This window comes from Musca domestica, unplaced genomic scaffold, assembly GCF_030504385.1.
Source record: "Musca domestica strain aabys unplaced genomic scaffold, Musca_domestica.polishedcontigs.V.1.1 33, whole genome shotgun sequence".
Taxonomy (NCBI): Eukaryota; Metazoa; Arthropoda; class Insecta; order Diptera; family Muscidae; genus Musca; species Musca domestica.
Genome location: NW_026712312.1, coordinates 7,096,223 through 7,115,117, shown reverse-complemented (window position 1 = coordinate 7,115,117; position 18,895 = coordinate 7,096,223). Strand labels below are relative to the sequence as shown.

The 18,895-nt window shown below is 31.9% G+C and overlaps 1 protein-coding gene across 7 annotated transcripts in view; it reads left to right on the top strand.

Moving 5' to 3' along the window:
* The window catches only part of LOC101889472 (ABC transporter G family member 23), a 124,320-nt gene that overhangs the window by 55,043 nt on the left and 50,382 nt on the right, over positions 1-18,895 (top strand). For 2 of the 7 annotated variants that reach the window (XM_059125325.1, XM_059125328.1), the window contains exon 2: positions 15,670-15,862. The exons of 2 other annotated variants lie outside the window; for them this stretch is intronic. In XM_059125325.1, the coding sequence (XP_058981308.1) occupies positions 15,849-15,862 (14 nt within the window). In that variant the 5' untranslated portion in view covers positions 15,670-15,848. Of the gene's footprint in view, positions 1-15,650; positions 15,863-18,895 lie in introns of all 7 variants that reach the window. 3 more of the 7 variants (XM_059125324.1, XM_059125327.1, XM_059125329.1) reach the window with 2 other exon arrangements.

Sequence of the window (18,895 nt, the reverse complement as noted above, 5' to 3'; positions counted from 1 at the left end):
GGTTACTGTGACTTGAGATTCACATTTGGGTATATCAATTATTATTGCCGGCTGTGAAATAAAAAGTAATCATCGCCATCGATGAATGGCTTACATTTTCATAATATTTTGGCAACCAAATTTAAAATACGAAAGGGGCTTCCGAAACATCTTCTTAAAATTTTTCAATATTTATTACGAAATTGTTGATGGGAAAAAGTAAATAAATAATTCTCGACTTTTATCTCGAAATGTGGATTTGATTACAATCCAGCAAAAATTTGGTAGACCATTTTCAGAATTACTAGTAATGACTACTGCATTTCCAGTATCGTAAAAATAAAGACAACTACATACTCTTTGCATCACCAGATACTATTGCCAAAATGTACTTAATAAATGAGATTTTTAGGTGGGGTCGATATGTGCCACAATGTAGGCCATATTGGAGTTCGTTTTTCTCTTTTTGATCATGAACGATCCTAAAAATAGCGTTTTTACACACTAAGAACTCAGAATGCCAAAATTTGGCGACACTACTATTCATAAACAAAAAAAAATGGTTGGAATCGGAGTTATCCTTTCAGGGGGCTTTTCCAAAATTTGGACCGATATTTTTTGTACCAAGCACTTTGGACTTAATCCAAAAACCTCTATCAAATTTCAGAGTCCTATCTTTAATGTTGCGAAATATATCTCAAAATATTGAAGTTCCTTTGTATACAATCAAAATAATGTAAAGGCCTTAGCTACCTTTGGCCTAAGAATCCGGAACTTCTTTGGAGTTTTGATCTACAAACGAGCTCTATAAATTCGGCTTCGAATTTTTCTCAATTCAGACTGGCTAATGTCCAGTGAAGTTATAAGAAAATTTGTAGCGAACTGGGAGAAAGTGCTAAATTTTCAGAAATTATTATTAAAAAAAATTTTTTTTAATAAAAATAGGCTATTTTTTTGTGGTAAATATTGATTATATTTTTTTTTTGTTTAGAGACTCATAATAAAATTTGATCTTGAATAATTCTTACTTTGACACATTCCCTAAAAAATGAGGTATAAGAGGAGATTTGGACTCGGATTGGAAAAGTGTTAAATTAACAGAAAAAAAAATTAAACACATCATTTTCACTTTTACCACATTAATTTGGAATGTAATTTTCATAAAAACTATAGCGTCTAGATCTAGACTTGATTCTGAAATTTGTAGTGACATTTTGTGAAGAATATTTCCTCTTCTGACATCTTCCACCTAAAATGAAATTGTATGTTACATTCACGCGTCAACTCCTTAAAAGTCCGAGGAAAAATGAAAAATGTTTTTCGATTTTTTTTTCAACATTGATGCAAATATGTTCAGGTGATATAATGGGTATAGAGATTTATTTTGTTTGGTGGCTTATAGTGAAATTGAGTAATGAATATTATTGTCTTTCACGTTAACCTTCTAAAATTATATTTTGTGGCAGAATTTTACATACATATGAGGTATGTTAAATTAAAAGTAAAAAAAGCAAACACATAATTTTCACTTTTAGAAAATACATTTTGAATGGAATTTCCATAAAAACTATTAGACCTAGATATATGGTTTAGTCTGAGATTTGTAGTGAAATTTTGTGTAGAATATTTAATTTTTTGACAAAGTCTGCCTGCCGAAAAAAGGCCGAGAAAAAAATTATCATAAAAATTAGGGAATATTTTTATATATATATTTTTTTTTTTTTGGATATGCAGTGGAAATAAAGTTTTCTCTTCTTTAGTGACTTATAGTAAAATTTGGTGAGGAATATTTTTGTCTTTGAAATCATCATTCTAAAATGTTGCTTTGTAGAAGATTTTTGTACAATCTCACATACAGTACGAATTTAATCCTAAAACTACTCTTTGTGAATATATGAATATGCATTCCTGTCGTTTAGGTAATATTTAGATTTTTTGATGTGTTCTAGGATTTTTAGTAGAATTTTGTGACAAATAATTTTGTCGAATATGAAGGGATCCCGTTTGAAGGGAGTTTTTAACCATATTTAAAAAAACTGACCAAAATGATCCATTTGTGGACTTGCTTGAGGGTTAACATTTTTGAGCAAAATATTCATTGTATTATTATCTGCAATACTGCGAAAGACACTATATACCTAAAATGCACGGATTCCAAGGAATCTTAATTCGAAAATTTTCAAAAGTGTTGAAGAGAGAGGGGCAAGTTCCCCTGTTTCTGTTTAGTTTACTTTGCGATGTAAACTTTGAAAACGCCGATACACGTGTCTTTTTCTTAGCTCTAGTTTTATAATTTGCTGGATTTCCCCCCTAATTATTAAAAAAAAATTAATTTTGTCGCACAGTGTAATAGGTACATTGTTAAATTTTATACTATTTACGAATATGGGGTCTTTGGCGTAGAGGTTATAAAATCACCAAATTTGCTGACAACTCCATTGAAAATTTTGGTAATTCGATCAAATTACAAAAAAAAAAAAAAAAGGTTTATGTCCACCATTTATCAAGACAGGATTCTACTCTGGGAGTCAAATTCACTTTTCCACAATAAAATTCGGAATTGTTTCATTTTTTATTTGATTGATTCTTTCAATTACTCGCAAACGCAAAGGCGTATACGTTGTGACAACACTTATACGTATAGGTGTGCCATATGTTTTAAATATCTGCTTATTTCAATATATTTCCGAAATCAAGAAGAATATCTGAAAAATATCCCCAAAATTCTTAAATTTCCCAAAATTTTTTGCTCAAATCCAACCCATTGTGTATTGGATTACGAGAGGCACTAATAAATGCCAAAACCTGTTGCATGTTACATTTGTATTTGTGGCATGCTGTAATGTTTTCAATTTTCTTGTTGTTGGTGTTGCTGTTATTGCAACTTCTTTAAACATCTCACTTTCTGAATGCTTTTATGTTTTTTTGTTGTTGTTCGTTCGTTTGTAAGTGTATGTGTGTGAGTTGTATTTGCAACTTCTTGTTCCCAACCACAACCAACAGAGTGAGCGAGTAAGTGACTGGTGTTACCACTTTTGTTTGGGTGGCTTGTTTATGGTATTTACAAGCGAATGTGTATTGCGGCTTCTTCTTCATCGCTAATGTTGTTCACATTACAAAGAAGAGAATTTAGAGTTGCACAAAAATAAAAAATCGAAAGCAAAATGCAATCAGCTGCTTAGTGCTGCCTCAATTGCAGCTGGCGCAGCAGCGGCTGCAACGACTTGTTGCAGATGTTTTTCTTCTTTGCATTCAACAACACTTTTCATAAGCTTATGAGGATGATTACAACATCGAAGATGTGTTGTTGATGTTGTTGTGCTTGATTTAAACAATGTTATAAGAACTATTATTAATATTCGCATTGTTTAATATTTTGCATGTTAATTTCGTGTTGTTTTTGCAATTTGATTTCCATTTTTGTTATTGTTGTTGCTGTACTATTATTTAAGCGTGTCGTATTTTTAACTGATTCATCCAACAAGAAAATTATAGTTATCGATAAAATGGGCAATTGCGTTTTACTGTTACGTTTTCCATCTAGATATGTTCTTCTTGGAAGACAAGCTAAATTATCGTAGATTTCAGGGTTGCAGGTGGAACAAAGGGAGATTTTGTGATCTAAAAAATAAGAATATAAAAATATGAAATAAAGTTATAAAATCATTAAACTTTATTCCAGACATAAATCGATATATGATTACTGAGTCTCCAGAGTTTCTAACAAAATTCGGAGTTCCTGGCGGTAGAGGTCTAGTGGTAATTGCCAACACATTTAAATATTTTGATCTAATTTTATAATTTCCATAGTTCGAATATTTTTGCTCTTGAATTTAGATCACAGAAGAACTTGCTCGCATTTGTAGAAAGAGTAAAACTCACTCTAATTCGAGCAAGTGCGCTCTTGGGAGCAGAAAAAACCGAGCAAACTAAATTTTTCGATGTCACTCGAATATGAGTGAGTAAATGTTCCTGGTTTTTGAGTGGTAGCTAAATTCGTTCAAAATCGGGCAGGTTCTTCTCTTTTCGAACACTCTTTCAGTTTTTGTCATGCCGATGTTGTATTTCTATGTATGTGTGTTTTTCTGTGCATACCCCTCCTCACCTAATCTTCTACTGCAAGTATCTATTCTAAAACATGCTTGCCATAACACGCAAACGCACACACAATTGAGAAAACCTTAGATTAAACTCTTTCTCATTTTTGAGCGATTTTGCTCCCCCTCACATTTTTCAAATAAGAACGACTAGGGAATGCTCTCTCACAAACAAATAAGTAAAGAGAGAGAGAGAGAGGCTCCATAAAAAACTCCGACTCTTCGAAAAAATTCTGCTCACGAGCAAGTTTCACTCCCAAGTGAAAATGAGCAAACCTGTGCTCTGATTGAATTTCATCAACAGTTTTGGAATCGTAGACCTATTGGCCAAAATCCTCAAGTTCTGTCTTTAAAGAATTTTATATATTTTTTTTTAAAATCTTGTGATTCATGGTTTAAAAACAGTTTTCCGCATTTTTTATTTATTTTTAGAATTAAATAGGATTGTGGTGTCGTATAATTTAAAATCTCTCGAGTGCACTTACAATATCTTATCTATGAGGACCAACAATTGAAACTATTCATAAATATATGATTAATAGCTCTGCCGTCCACAATATCAGTTACATTTGGTTTACCTTAAAACAGTTGTTTACTATTATCTGTTCAATTCGTTTGAAAAAAAAAAAACAATCAGTTGTCCAATATTTAATATCCAGAGAAATATTAGAGCATATATTTTAAATTAATAGACAAACCGGAATAATTTCTCACCAACGAAAAATAGTACATCTTTTGAAGTGAAGCAAAGGATTTAATTTAATATTAACAAATTATTGCTATTTTTTATTAAAAAAATAAAATTAAAAAAATATATTTTATAATCCCATCACACATGTATAGACAACTTGTTAGCTGACCGCATTCCATTGCTGTATTGCACTTTGAACGGACATTGAAATGATATTGACAACTTCCTCTCCAAAAAGTACAAAATACAACAATTTGCAACAATCAAAAATAATTTACAAAATTTGTGTTGCCAAAGTTTCCGACGTAAAAAATGTGAGTGTGGTTTATATTTCACGAAAAACAAAAAAACACATCAACAAATACCAGTTCCATTTTCGTGGCTATAGTTTTTTTTTTGTGGCACTAAAAATGAATTACAAAATGCAAAAATTAAGCAAACAATTGAAAACGAATTAACGCCACAAACATTTGTTACATATTTTATGGTTTAAATTAAAAAAAAAATAATAATAAAAAATAACTACAAACTGAAATTGTTATTGTAATGACAGTGTTGCCAATCTCTTGCGAATGTAAACGAAAATTGGAGTAAGTTTAGGAGACATTGTAATCCTATCTAAGAATGAAAAGATACACTTCTATAAAAATATTCCCATAATTGAAAACAAAAAACTTTTTCGATTTTGATTGAATTTCTGGATTTTTCGTTGAAACCTTATTCCCCTGTGTTATTTACATATTAATATTCCGCCATACAGTGATTTTAGTAATAAATTTTCTTTTATGACTTTTTTGTACATTTTGCATGGAAAAGTTAATTTCTTGTCAGTTTAATGCTCCGAAAATGCAGGTAAAAGGCGAAAGTCATGGCATATTAGTAGTCAAATAATTGCAAATGTAGGTCCAAGTTTTAACATGGACCCACCAAAATAATTTATATTTATTTTGAATAGTGTGAGATCTTGGAATTTATCTCTCAACCAGAGCAATGAAGTTGTAGTCTATGAGCCAACATTTTATATCTGAAGTTTTGAAAATAAAGACACTTTTGGAAAATTCAATGAGAGAATAATTTAAATCAAAATTTAAGTACCTGCTACTTCGTCAATCTAAAAATTTTAGATCAATTCCAAAAGTTCGTGTTAGGTCTTTTCTCTACTCAAAATGCACAATTTATTCAGTATTTACCTTTTCGAAAAGAATAATAGGCAAGTGTTTAACTTTTACATCAAAAAGCCTCAAAATATAAAGGGATGTTAGTAAAACCATTGCACAATGGACCCACATCCAATTTTTCTGTTAAAAACTATTTCTACGTCTCCATGTGTAAACCCTAGAAGAGGCAGCAGTGATCTCAATATGAAATTTCAGAATTTCAGCTTTATCCCTTCACCTAACAATGTACAAATTAGTACAATTTAGTACTTTTCGAACAATTTTAGTATGTATTTGCAAAAACACTACTAGATCTTCACACCAGATACAAACAGAGACTTCAATATCAAATCTCAGGATTCCAACTCCATCTCTTTACACAATACCCAATTTAGTACCACCTGGTACTTTTCAAAAAATAATTGTATAAATTTCCAAAACCACCTTTATATCTTAACCACAAACACCAACAGTGACCTCCATATCAAATTTCAGGATTCCAGTACCATCACTTCAGCGAATATCAAATATAGTACTATTTAGTACATTTCGTACAATTATTGTACACATTTTCAAAACCAGCTCCATATCTTTACCGCAGACACCAACAGTGTCATCTATAAAAAAATTTTCGATTTCAGCTCTTCAATTTCCCTCATTACCGAATTTAGTACTGTTTACAACTTTTCGATAATTAAAATACACTTTTTCAAAAAAATCTCTATATCTCAACTTCAGATACAGGATTATAATACTTTTTCAAAACCATCTCTATATCTCAACTTCAGATACAGGATTTCTCAGGAGCAACAGATACAGGATTTCAACTCTTTTCCTTCACTCAATACCAAATTATGTAATATTTAGTACTTTTCGTACAATCATACTGCACATTTCCAAAAATCAAATCTATATCTGAATTCCAGATACCAATAAAGGCTCCAATATGAAATTTGAGGATTTCAGTACAATTAGTAAAATCTAGTACTTTGCCTACAAATATAGGACTCATTTCCAAACCACCACCAAATCGCAAACAGAGATACCATCAGTAATCTTAATATCAAATTTCAGATTTTTTTCTCTATCCATTAACCCAATACCGAATATAGTACGATTTAGTACTTTTCGTATTATTATGGTAAACATTTTCAAAACCACATCCATATCTCCGTAACAGATACCTACAGAGGACTTAATATCAAAGTTGAGGTTTCCAGTACAATTTAGTACTTTTCGTACAAATATGTACGCATTTCCAAACCACCACCAAATCTCAAACACAGACACCATCATCAATCTTAATATCAAATTTCAGAATTTTATTTTTATCCTTTCACCCAATACAAAAAATTGTACCATTCAGTACTTTTGGTACAATTATAGTACACATTTCGGAAACCACTTTCATATATCCAGGCTTCACATGAACAGCGACTCTAATAACAAATTTCAGATTTCAAGCATTATCTGTTCACCCAATAGTAAATTGTAAATATAGTACTATTTTGTACTTTTCGTGCACTTGCAGTACACATTTCCAAACCCAAATCTATTTCACAAACCTACCTCCAACAAGGACCCCAATGCAAAATTTTAAATTTCCAGCTTCATCCTTTTACACTAAACCGAACTGTTCCAAATTTAGTATCATTTAGTACAGTTCGTACACTTAGTACATATTTCCAAATACAACCTTTATATATCAAACTTAATTTCCACATTTTTTAGCACTATCTAGTCACATAATTCCAAATGGTACTGTTTTGAAAGCATAGTGCCATTTTAGAACTTTTCGTAACCTTAAAGATCGAAATTCCAAATTGCCCAATTTTTTAAAAAAATTTAGCTCATTCCTTTTTGTCTAATACCGAGGATTCAATTTTTATTAATTTTTAGCATTTTTCTTTCCGGATTACGAATTTCCAAAAACCCCGCCTAATCACACACCTACGTACTGTCCCTCGTGCAAAATTTCAAGATTCTAGCTTCAGCCGTTAAGTCTAGGCGTTGATCAGTTGTTCCACTACTATTCTATACATTTATAGATGAAGGAGGTAATTCGTAAAATCTTTTAGATAATGTATAGTATGATATGTATAGTATGATAGAAACCCGTATAAAATTTATTTATTCAAATCATGGAAATAATTTGCAATCACCTTAAATTTAAATTAATCTATTTGTAATAATTTAAGTATTACATCAGCTTCTCTAATATATTTCAGTAAAATCTCTTATAAATAGAAACACTTCAGAGAAAATGTTGCTCACCGCACAAAAAAGAAATAAAACTTCAATTTGATTAAGTCATTAAAAATATAGTTTATTTTTGTAAACTCCAGGCCATTTTCTCTTTCTTCTTTTCATCAATAATTGACTTATGAGTGTGTGCGGTTCATTTTTCGCACCTTCACATGACGGCGCATACTTCACATCATCACAACTATTCAATACGTAATGGCGCCCAAGAAGTGAGTAAAATAATTGTATAACCCAAAGCATAATGGGGTTTACCAATTATGCTGGATCTTTTTTGGTACATTATGCCATTATGGATAAAAATATAACAAAAATGCCTTTGCAAGAAGGTCAGATATATAAATGTATATTACGCACATATATGTGTGCGTAACACATATTTTACATGTGTACACACACCTTGACGAACGCATGATTTAATTTCATTTAATATGGCATTTAAAGTCTCCACTGTACTCCAATACGAGTTTGATGGACTAGCTAAAATACGCATCTTTTATTACGAATCTTCATTGAAATGAGCGTAAGCTATGTAGAGGTGTGTGCTCGCACTTCTCTCATTGCTATCGACTTTGATGTATGTGTGCAATTTAAAGATTTATTACTTCAGAAATATTTTACACAAAAACCTTCATACGTAATGTAATGCAATATTTAATGGTGACTCAACAGCCTGAGTTTTGTAGAAAACCGAGTCAGATCTAGTTCGAAGAAGAATCGTTTAAAATTCTACAAACGAAGTTTTCGGTTTTTTGTTGTTATATTTCATTTATAAACATTTAAAAGGCCTTAATTAATGACAGTGTAATATTTTCACTTGTTCACTTGTTTTAAACCTTCAACTTGGACTGTGAACCCAAGCGTTTGTTTAGGGGAACCAGGAGAATATTTAAAAATATTGTGTATTGTATATTGTGTATAGTATAGTCATGAAAGAACAATATTATGTCGTGGTGATTGATTGGGAAGCGAGGGCATTTTTTAAACTAAGCGGCTTTTTTGGGGTGAATCTTTGTTAATCGAACTGCCCATCGTTAGAACTTTCAAATCCCTACATTAAAGGCCAGTTATCCGCATTTTGTCCCTTGACAAGATTAAGAATATAATCACTTTCCGTTTAATTAATTATGGAAGCACCTTTTTAACTTCTAAGTGGGATGACAGCAAAAAGGGGTGGTAAAGGTAGGTCTACTTCATTTGAGATCAATAGAACCGTAAGACAGATATCAAAGAGGGCAAAAACGACAAGAAATATCCTAAAACGTATTTCATTCAAAGAGACATGGGATCTAAACCCATTTTGATCTATAATATATTTTGATCTATAAGACGGTAGCTATTTTGGACAGATCTCAGAATTTATCGAAATATTTAAATAATTAAAAATTTTGTTATTGAAACTTTAGTCTTGAGAAGACATACAGATGATATCCGGGCTCATCTACTGTAGAGTAGATGACACATGGATTCATCTAATAGAGTAGATGATATCAGGGCTCATCTACCATAGATAAGATGACATCTGGCTGCGTCTACTCCAGAGTAGATGACTTCTGACTGCATCTACTCTACAGCAGATAACTTCTGACTGCATCTACTCTACAGTAGATGACTTCTGGCTACATCTACTCTACAGTATATGACTTCTGGCTACATCTATTCTACAGTAGATGACTTCTGGCTACATATATTCTACAGTAGATGACTTCTGGCTGCATCTTATCTACAGGAGATGCCTTCTGGCTGCATCTTATCTACAGGAGATGTCTTCTGGCTGCATCTACTCTAGAGTAGATAGCTTCTTTCTACATCTACTCTACAATAGATGGCTTCTGGCTGCATCTACTCTACAGTAGATGACTTCTGGCTACACCTACTCTACAGTAGATGGCTTCTGGCTGCATCTACTCTGCAGAAGATGGCTTCTGTCTGCATCTACAGTAGATGGCTTCTAGCTGCATCTACTCTACAGTAGATGATATCTGGCTGCATCAACTCGATGGTAGATTATATCTGGGTTCGTCTACACTACAGTTGATGACTTCTGGCTACATCTACTCTACAGTAGATGACTTCTGGCTACATCTATTCTACAGTGGATGACTTCTGGCTGCATCTTATCTACAGGAGATGCCTTCTGGCTGCATCTTATCTACAGGAGATGTCTTCTGGCTGCATCTACTCTAGAGTAGATAGCTTCTTTCTACATCTACTCTACAATAGATGGCTTCTGGCTGCATCTACTCTACAGTAGATGACTTCTGGCTACATCTACTCTACAGTAGATGACTTCTGGCTACATCTACTCTACAGTAGATGGCTTCTGGCTGCATCTACTCTGCAGAAGATGGCTTCTGGCTTTATCTACTCCACAGTAGATGGCTTCGGGCTGCACCTACTCTACAATAGATGACTTCTGGCTGCATCTACTCTACAGTAGATGATATCTGAATACATCTACTCTACCGTAAATAGCATCTTAGTTAATCTTCTCAGCAGTAGATGTCATCAGGTGCTATATACTTTAAAGAAGGTGGAATCTGCGACTATCAGAATTTTTTTCGTTTCTCCATATTTCTTCCATGTCTAAATCACTCCCCTAATTTTTGCATTGGCATCGTGAGGTCGCTTTGAAAATAAAAATGTAATTCAATTTCAATATTTGTTGCGCCCATTGAAAATTATAATGTGTGAAATTGCATTGAATTTTTAACGGATCAGCCTCCGATCATTATTTTCTCATTGTGGCCATCGACAGCGAGTAACGCATTGCATTTCCATCATCATCATCGCCATCGTCATCATCATTATGACCATTAGGGCCACAATTGTGTTGACGATGATGATGTCGATGATTGACTGTTATGGGCTTAATGTTGCTACCAGAGTTTCGTTGTTGTTGTTGCTGGTGCTGCTAATGAAATCGTCAATGTCAACAACTAAATGCTGAGCTGTTGAGTCGGTAAACAATTTTTGTTTTATTATTTTTTCTACTTTGGTCAGATTTCTTTGTTGTAGCCATTACTTCTGTCGTCGTCGTTGTTGTTGTTGTTTACTTGTATTCCACAGAGATAAACGTTCCGTCTGATTTTTGTTTTCATTTCAATTTCTGCTGACTTAAGTAGATTATACATTTTTAACAGCTTTGACGATGATGCTGTTAATGTTATTGTTGTTATTATTATTTTGGCTTGGTTTTGTTTAAGCTATAATGAGACGAGCTTCAACATTGACCGAACTACAGTGTCGAAAACAAGGTTCAATTTTTTTATTTGGCCACACACACAGATAAATACCTGCATTAGGGTGGAGCATTGAGTTCTTGGGTATTGATTGAAAAAAATTAATTTTTTGTGGAGAATTTTCAGTTAAAGATTTTCAAAATGTATTTGGAATTTCAGACCATTACGAAAAAGAAAAACTATATTAGAAAATACATTATTTTATCTTTAGTTGGATAAACCCCATAAAATTCGTGTTAAACAAACGATGGAGAAGCTCTATCAAATAAATTGAAAGTGAGAAGAAAAAAGGCCAAATAAACCCCCTGATGGAGACTATCGAAGATAGTCGAAATATCGGAAAAATAAATTGAAATATAAAAAATCGTCTGTTTTTTTTTTAAATTCTGACCAAAAGCCAAACGAAAACCCAGAAGAAAATACATCGAACAAAGGTCAAGTGAAATAATATTATAATAAATTAAATCAAATTAAGTACTTCATATAGGTTTTTTGAGGTATTGGAGGTATAATCTCCTGATAGTCATTATTTTCAGAAAAATTAACATTTTATGTTCCACCCTATTGTAGAACACAACAACATGATAAGCCACAAAAATATTTTGAAGATCAACTTTTAGACACTTCAACAAAGTTCTCAATTTTTGTTTTTCGCATCGGCCAGAACAAAACAACCTTAACAATAAAATTGGACGATGGAAAGGTTAAAAACCAATGACCACATGAAGAACGGAGATAACAAAATGACAACAAACAAAGCTTGTGGCTAATAACATTTTCAAGTCAATGTAAAATGAAGACTACCTTCAGCGACGAAATACTAGACTTATATCACAGCGGACGGATCTCAAATGTGAGTCATGTCGGGGAAGTTGAAGTGAATTAAAGTTTTTTGGTAGTTACCAAAAAAATACGTAAACAAAAAGTGTTTTTTTCTGGAGTTAATTTTTAATTGATGAATAAAAACAAGTACAATAAACAAACAAAATTATAAAGTGTCAAAATAAGTGGTGACCATAAAATTACTTTATGATGTAGAACAATACGTCTATTTATTCTAAAACTTTGAAAACCTGTCTGTGGGAAGACATAAAAAAGCAAAACAATTATAAAAATTACTAAACAAATTGCTTAAAGTAACAATTTACGATAATAAAAATAATGTTTAATTTTTCAATGTTTAGTTCCGGTCAATAAGGTTTTCCAGAGAGTACAAGCTTTTCAAAGGATTATTGATTCAACATGAGAAAAATACTTGAGAGAGTAAAGCTATCTTTCTAAAGGAAAAAAGAGAAAAAGTTTGCACTCCAAAAAAGAGAAGAGCACAAATTGATTGCTGTACTAAATGCTCTTGGCATATATTGACATTTGTTCAATAGACAATAGATTTTACATCCAGCAATACTAGAATTTCCATACAAACCAAAAACTTTAACATATTTTATTTTATCTCCATTTACGCCATTGTATAAGTTGGGGTCAGTGCTATTTTGAATTTAGATCCTGTTTTTAGTTTATAGCATAATTGCTATAATTTTTATTTCTGTTTCCCAATATTTTTTTTTTGGCAAAACTTTTTATTTCTATTTTCCAATATTTTTTTTTGCAAAACTTAATGAGTGCTCATTCTCTCAATTATTTTAAAAATTAAATATCATCCAAAACCACTGTATATCGTTGCTTTGTCGTATTTGTTGTTGCCGGAAACTATCGAAGTGTTGAAACATACACACACAAATGTTATATCGCGCCAAAGATGCATTGGTGTGACAAACATCTTCAGTCTAGGGCACGTTCTCTATGAATACCATATAATTCAATGAAAACTTAAATAGATACTCGTGTCGGATGTGGGTAAAATACCACCACAGAAATTCAAATGCAGAGTAAAATATCGTCGTACGGCAAAGAAAATTCAATGAGAAAAGATTATTTTAAATATTACTATAAATCAAGCCCTCAGATCAAAATTTGAATCTTCTCTTGTAAAGGAATTTATATCAAAAACAAAGTTTTTCAGAATTTCATCAGAATTTTTTTATATTTTCCAGGGCAGATTTATTTAATTTTTATTTATACTAACAATGAATTTTGTATACCCTCAGTCATATGGCTACAGAAGGTATATATAATTTGATACAGCCAAAGCGTGCCTCATCGAAAAAACGGGCTTAGACCCTAGGTCTCTTTGGACCAAATGTGTGTTCAATACATTTGCAGTCGATCTAGGGGTGTCCGTCCGTGTGTCTGGCTGGTGTGCACGTTAACCGCATAAGGGAATATCCGATTTGGTCAAATTTTTTTGGTCAATTTTTTTTTCAAATGGAGAAACTATGAAACAATTTTCTACCAACTTTCCAAATCGTAACAATCGTATCAGTGCTGGATTAGAATCGAAAATGGACATTATCAGCCAACCCTATCAACTACCTCCTCCACAAAGTGTTAACATTTTGTTTAATCACAACGCTTATAAATAAAACGTTAATAAAATACGAAGTAAGAATCCGATTCATTCCGAATTTCACAAATTGCAAAACAAATTGCAATTTACAGAATTTTTTTTAAAAATCATTAATTTTTATACTCCGCAACGCTATGTTTTGGGGTATTATACGTTTGATTGGGCCAAAAAGTTTGTAACACCGAGAAATACTGGTCCTAGACCCACGATGTTATACAGGGCGAGATGAAGAAACTGCAACCACCTTCAGACTACTGTCATTTCTAAGCCACTCCGACAGCACGCAAACATTTTGGCCGCAGACATTAGTCGTTCCAAAAGGGCTCAGAACCATCGCACTCAGCACGCGCCACTCAAGAATGGTTACAAAATGAGGTTCCTTGCTTCATTTCCAGCGCACAATGGCCACCAAAATCTCCGGATACCAATTCGTTGGACTATTGTGTCTGGAGTATTTTGGAAAGCAAGTTTGGGACTAGAAAATCCGAAAGTGTCGATCAACTCAAGCAAGGGCTTCGCCGGGAATGGATCAAAATACCGCAGAGCAACATTCGGGCAGCGTGTGACGGTTTCATTGGCCGTTTGAAGTCCATAATTCGTGCCAACGGTGATCAATTCGAACAAATCTAAACTTATTCTAAAATTTGATGCTGTTTCCGACATTTTTTGCTTTCATTCAATGAAATTTAAAAACAAATGTAAAAATTATGGCGTTTGACTTTGTTTTAGTTTTTTATCTCACCCTGTAGATCTTCCCATCTTTCCGACCCAAGTCTTTCTAGTTCCTGACCCAATTCTCATGAAATGTAGCATGAAGTTTGGCTTAGGTTCAGAATAGAAGCTTATTTTTAGGAATATATTAAAAAAAAAGAATAAAATAGATTTTGGCCTAAGGGGGTTTCCCATATTATAGTGTATTACAGTGTAGTAGGGTATCACATGTTCGGCTCAACTTGGGATTTATAAAAGTTTTTACAGTAAATCTAATACTCATAGCTTAAAGTGTTTTAAAATATTTTTTTTTTTAAATAAATAAACATAAATAAATATTTACAAAAAAAAAAATAAATAAATAAATTAAATTGAAACTATTTAAAATTATGTTGAAAATATTTTAGCCATCGTTATTCAACATTTTCGGTACTTTTTTTGATCATCGCCATGGAAATATTTGTTTATACAAATAAAAGAGAGAATACTTTATTTGTATCTTATCTTTTGAATAAACAATTATAAAACATAAAAATATTCTAAAAATAAAATTCCCAGATATTACAAGATATACATAATTTTACATAGAAAATACATAAACGAATTAGAAATTCATAAACGTCATGCCCCCAACAAAGAATTTTTGATTTTATCAAGCAAAACCGTTCTTTTAAGGGGATTTCAAAATAAAATAAAAAAACAAAAATTCCCAGTTATATTAATAGAATTTTAAGAAGCTTTCGAACACAAAAAAAAACATGATTTGCGGTGTGAACGCTGGCGACCGAGAATTTGTAATCAGTTGTGGTTTTTTTTGGCAAAGTAAAATAAAAAAGAGATTGTCAAGTGTATGGAATTAATTGAAAATTTTGTTTTTTTTTCCTTCTTTTTCTTTTAGCAAAAACAAACAAAAACGTGATTTCTTTGGTGGCTGATAAATTGTTAAAAAAATAAATATTGGATTGTCTTTTGGGGGAAAAGAAAATTTTTGATTTATTTTTTATTGGAAATTTTAGTTATAATTATTTTTTTATTAAATTATTTTAGGGTTTTTTCTTGTTTTCAGTTTAATTTTTAATTTTTATTATAATTGTGCAACGACAAAAAAATACAGCAACAGCAATTAGAAAATAAATAATCAACATCAACGCCATCGAAATTAGGGGGAAAAAACAACGACAAGTCAACGACTTAGAAAAATAAATTAAAAAACAAAAACACATATACACACAAAATTTTCACATCATGCTAATAACAACGTGAGTAAAATTAAATATTATTTTTATTTATAAAAAAACTAATATTTTTTTATGTTTTATTTTTCTATTTACTTATTTTAAACATATTTATTTATTAAACACATTGTGAAAATAACCAGGCAACAGTATTCAATAATTCCAGCCAGCCATCCCTCATCATCATCATCATAAATGAACAACAATAAATATTTATTATTTTTGTTCCAAGTGAGCGACACGAAAAGTATTTATTAACTAAATATTAAATTGCCGATTAAGTTTTTACCCATCAATGCATCCATTAATAATATGTTTGGAATTAATTAAAGGGCTTTGAATTTTGTCAAAAATAATTGATAGAATTTGGACATCCACAAAATATTGTTACGGTGGTTCTATTATTGAAGAAAATAATTTAGACTAAAATTAGAGATTGATAAGAAAAAAAAAAGTTGAAAGTACCAGGAGATTGCAGTGGTTTTTTGTCAAAATAATTTTTTAGTGGAAGATAAGTAGGGAATCTCAATTGGCATTTTCGAACTATAAATACTCCTGACATAAACATTTTCAGTATTCCCTGTACATAATGTATAGATCTTTTCTGATTTATGATATGTTGTACATAATCAAAATTTATATCTTAGATAAAAATTACAAACATTCTACCATTCATATGCTTCGTTAGGTACACATAGATGGACTTTAAGATATTTTTCATTTCCATTTGTTTTACCATCAAAGAAATAGTAATTCATTTAGGGTTAATCTGTTTATTAAACAATCGTTCAACATCTTATGGTCAACATTTTTAATTGTCGTAACATGTTTATAATCATTCAATATTAGATCCGCTGGAAAGCTGATATAATTGGTTCAAAAACTTCAACATTTTCAAAATAAATCGTATATCTCAGGCAACTTCTTATCTGGGCTTTATTACCATTACCTACATCGGTGTTAGTTATAATTTGGATTTTCTTGTAAAAAAATGTATTTTTGAAAATCTTGAAAATCAGACATTTTTTTTACATTGGCCAGGATAACGATCTGATATAACGTTCAACATGAAAGTGAACATTTAGGGCCTAATGACAGTAGTTGTGGCACACAGTGATTTAGAACTGGATTTGTTCGATAATCGTGTGATTATCGTGTGCACCAACCACATCGAACCAAACTGTCTCGGTACGAAAACTGTTAGAAAATCTGATAAAACTTCCCATGTCGGATGCGTATTCGATCGGACTTCTGAACGATGGTGGAGAGGTTGTCGTGTTGTCTGACCGAAAAGTCGGATAAAAGTCTGAAGTTTTCGCCGACTTTCGAATCGAAGTTGGACCTAGTTCGCGAGGATATCCATGTGAAATTTGGATTGAATTAAAATCGTGCGCATTTCTGAATACTTTTTGCCGACTTTCTAAAAGGTTTCGTACATTTCGTACCAGCAATTATGCATTTATTTCAACCACAAGGTATGATCACAAACAAACTCTCAAAGAGAGAGGGAGAGAGAGTAACGCACTCTATTTATTTTATTACTACAACATAAAAAAATCCCTCAGACAAATTGCTCAGATTTCGGAAATACGTTGGTCCGACGAGTTGGACAGAACTGCAGACTTATAGCAGCTGTTTCGGACGTCTGACATTTGGTTCCCTTTAGTTCCGTGGACTCCACTCGTTTGTATGAAAATACTGCGTATGAGTGATATTAAATTTGTGCTCATCACTCATACGCTTAGGAACTGGCGTACTGAACTATGAACTAAATTGACACAACTTTAATGTGTGGTATACATGCGACTATGTGCTACCTTTTAACAGAGGACACTTTTTCTGAAAAAGGGGTATTCTCTTATCAACTTTTGGTGAAATAGAAATTCATAGACACGCCGTGTTAATTACGCTGAAAGGTAGCTGGAATTGTCCTCTTGTTTCACACACATCTAAATCTTTTTACATCCTGGTTTTCAGATGAAGGAACAAATAAGCGTTGAATACCCCAAATGAGACAACTGCTGTCGGAAACTGTCGGAAATTCTTAGGCAAATACTTAGACATTTAGGAAGGAAGTCAAATATTATAAATACGTCCTGTATTTATAATAACAAATTGCAGCTTCTTCCGACCTATATTTCTGCAAGGAGTGTTTATATCCTCTAAAGAGATGAATCAGTTTGCCAATTTTTGATCCAACATTTTATTAAGAAATTCATCTGAAACCATTAAAATACATTACATATACATACATTCCTCTTTTCAATCTATGAACCATGGGAAAACTACTCTAAACTGGATTGTTCGATGATACTTTAGGTGCTTTTTTCAAATTTGTATAATTTCTTTCTTGAGATCCCAATCTACAGATTTTTGGTACACTTTCTAATTGCCCTATTTTAAAATTCTACTCAAAATCGTATTTAGTTTCATCTTGATAAATTGAAATGTTACTGTCTCAGGTTAATAGACTTTGTCTTATCTTCAATTGAGAATCTCACGCGAATGCCAATAGCTTAGAGAAATGTCACACGAATATTTAATTATTAAAACAATGTTGTTTACTTTAATTGTTGTTGATAGTAACATACAAATTGAAAGTGCAGGAGATTAATTGCAAAATCAAAACTGGGTATTTCGTTTCATTTGCCAAGACATGCAAAGGTGTAAATGTTTATTAATGTAATTCTTTTTATAAAATAAACAAAGGAAGAAGATGCAAGTGTAAGAAACGTGAATTTGTTAGTATCATCCGTGATTTATTTACTTTTGTTTTAGTTTTCTTTAAAAGAAAACAAAAGACTTAAGACACAAACACAACAGCGTTGGCGTTTGTTGTAGGAATACCATTGTTATTTGGCAATAATAGTTTTTATCATACCAGTTATTTTAAAATAATTCCGGGCGAGAATACCTCCTGACACAACCCTTATTTTTTATCTGACAAAGATTAATTGATCTTTCCGGAACCATGGTCTTACGTGCTTTAACTCTGGTAAACACGCTCATTTTTTTCCATTCATATATTATAAATATTAAATTATATATATTATAAAA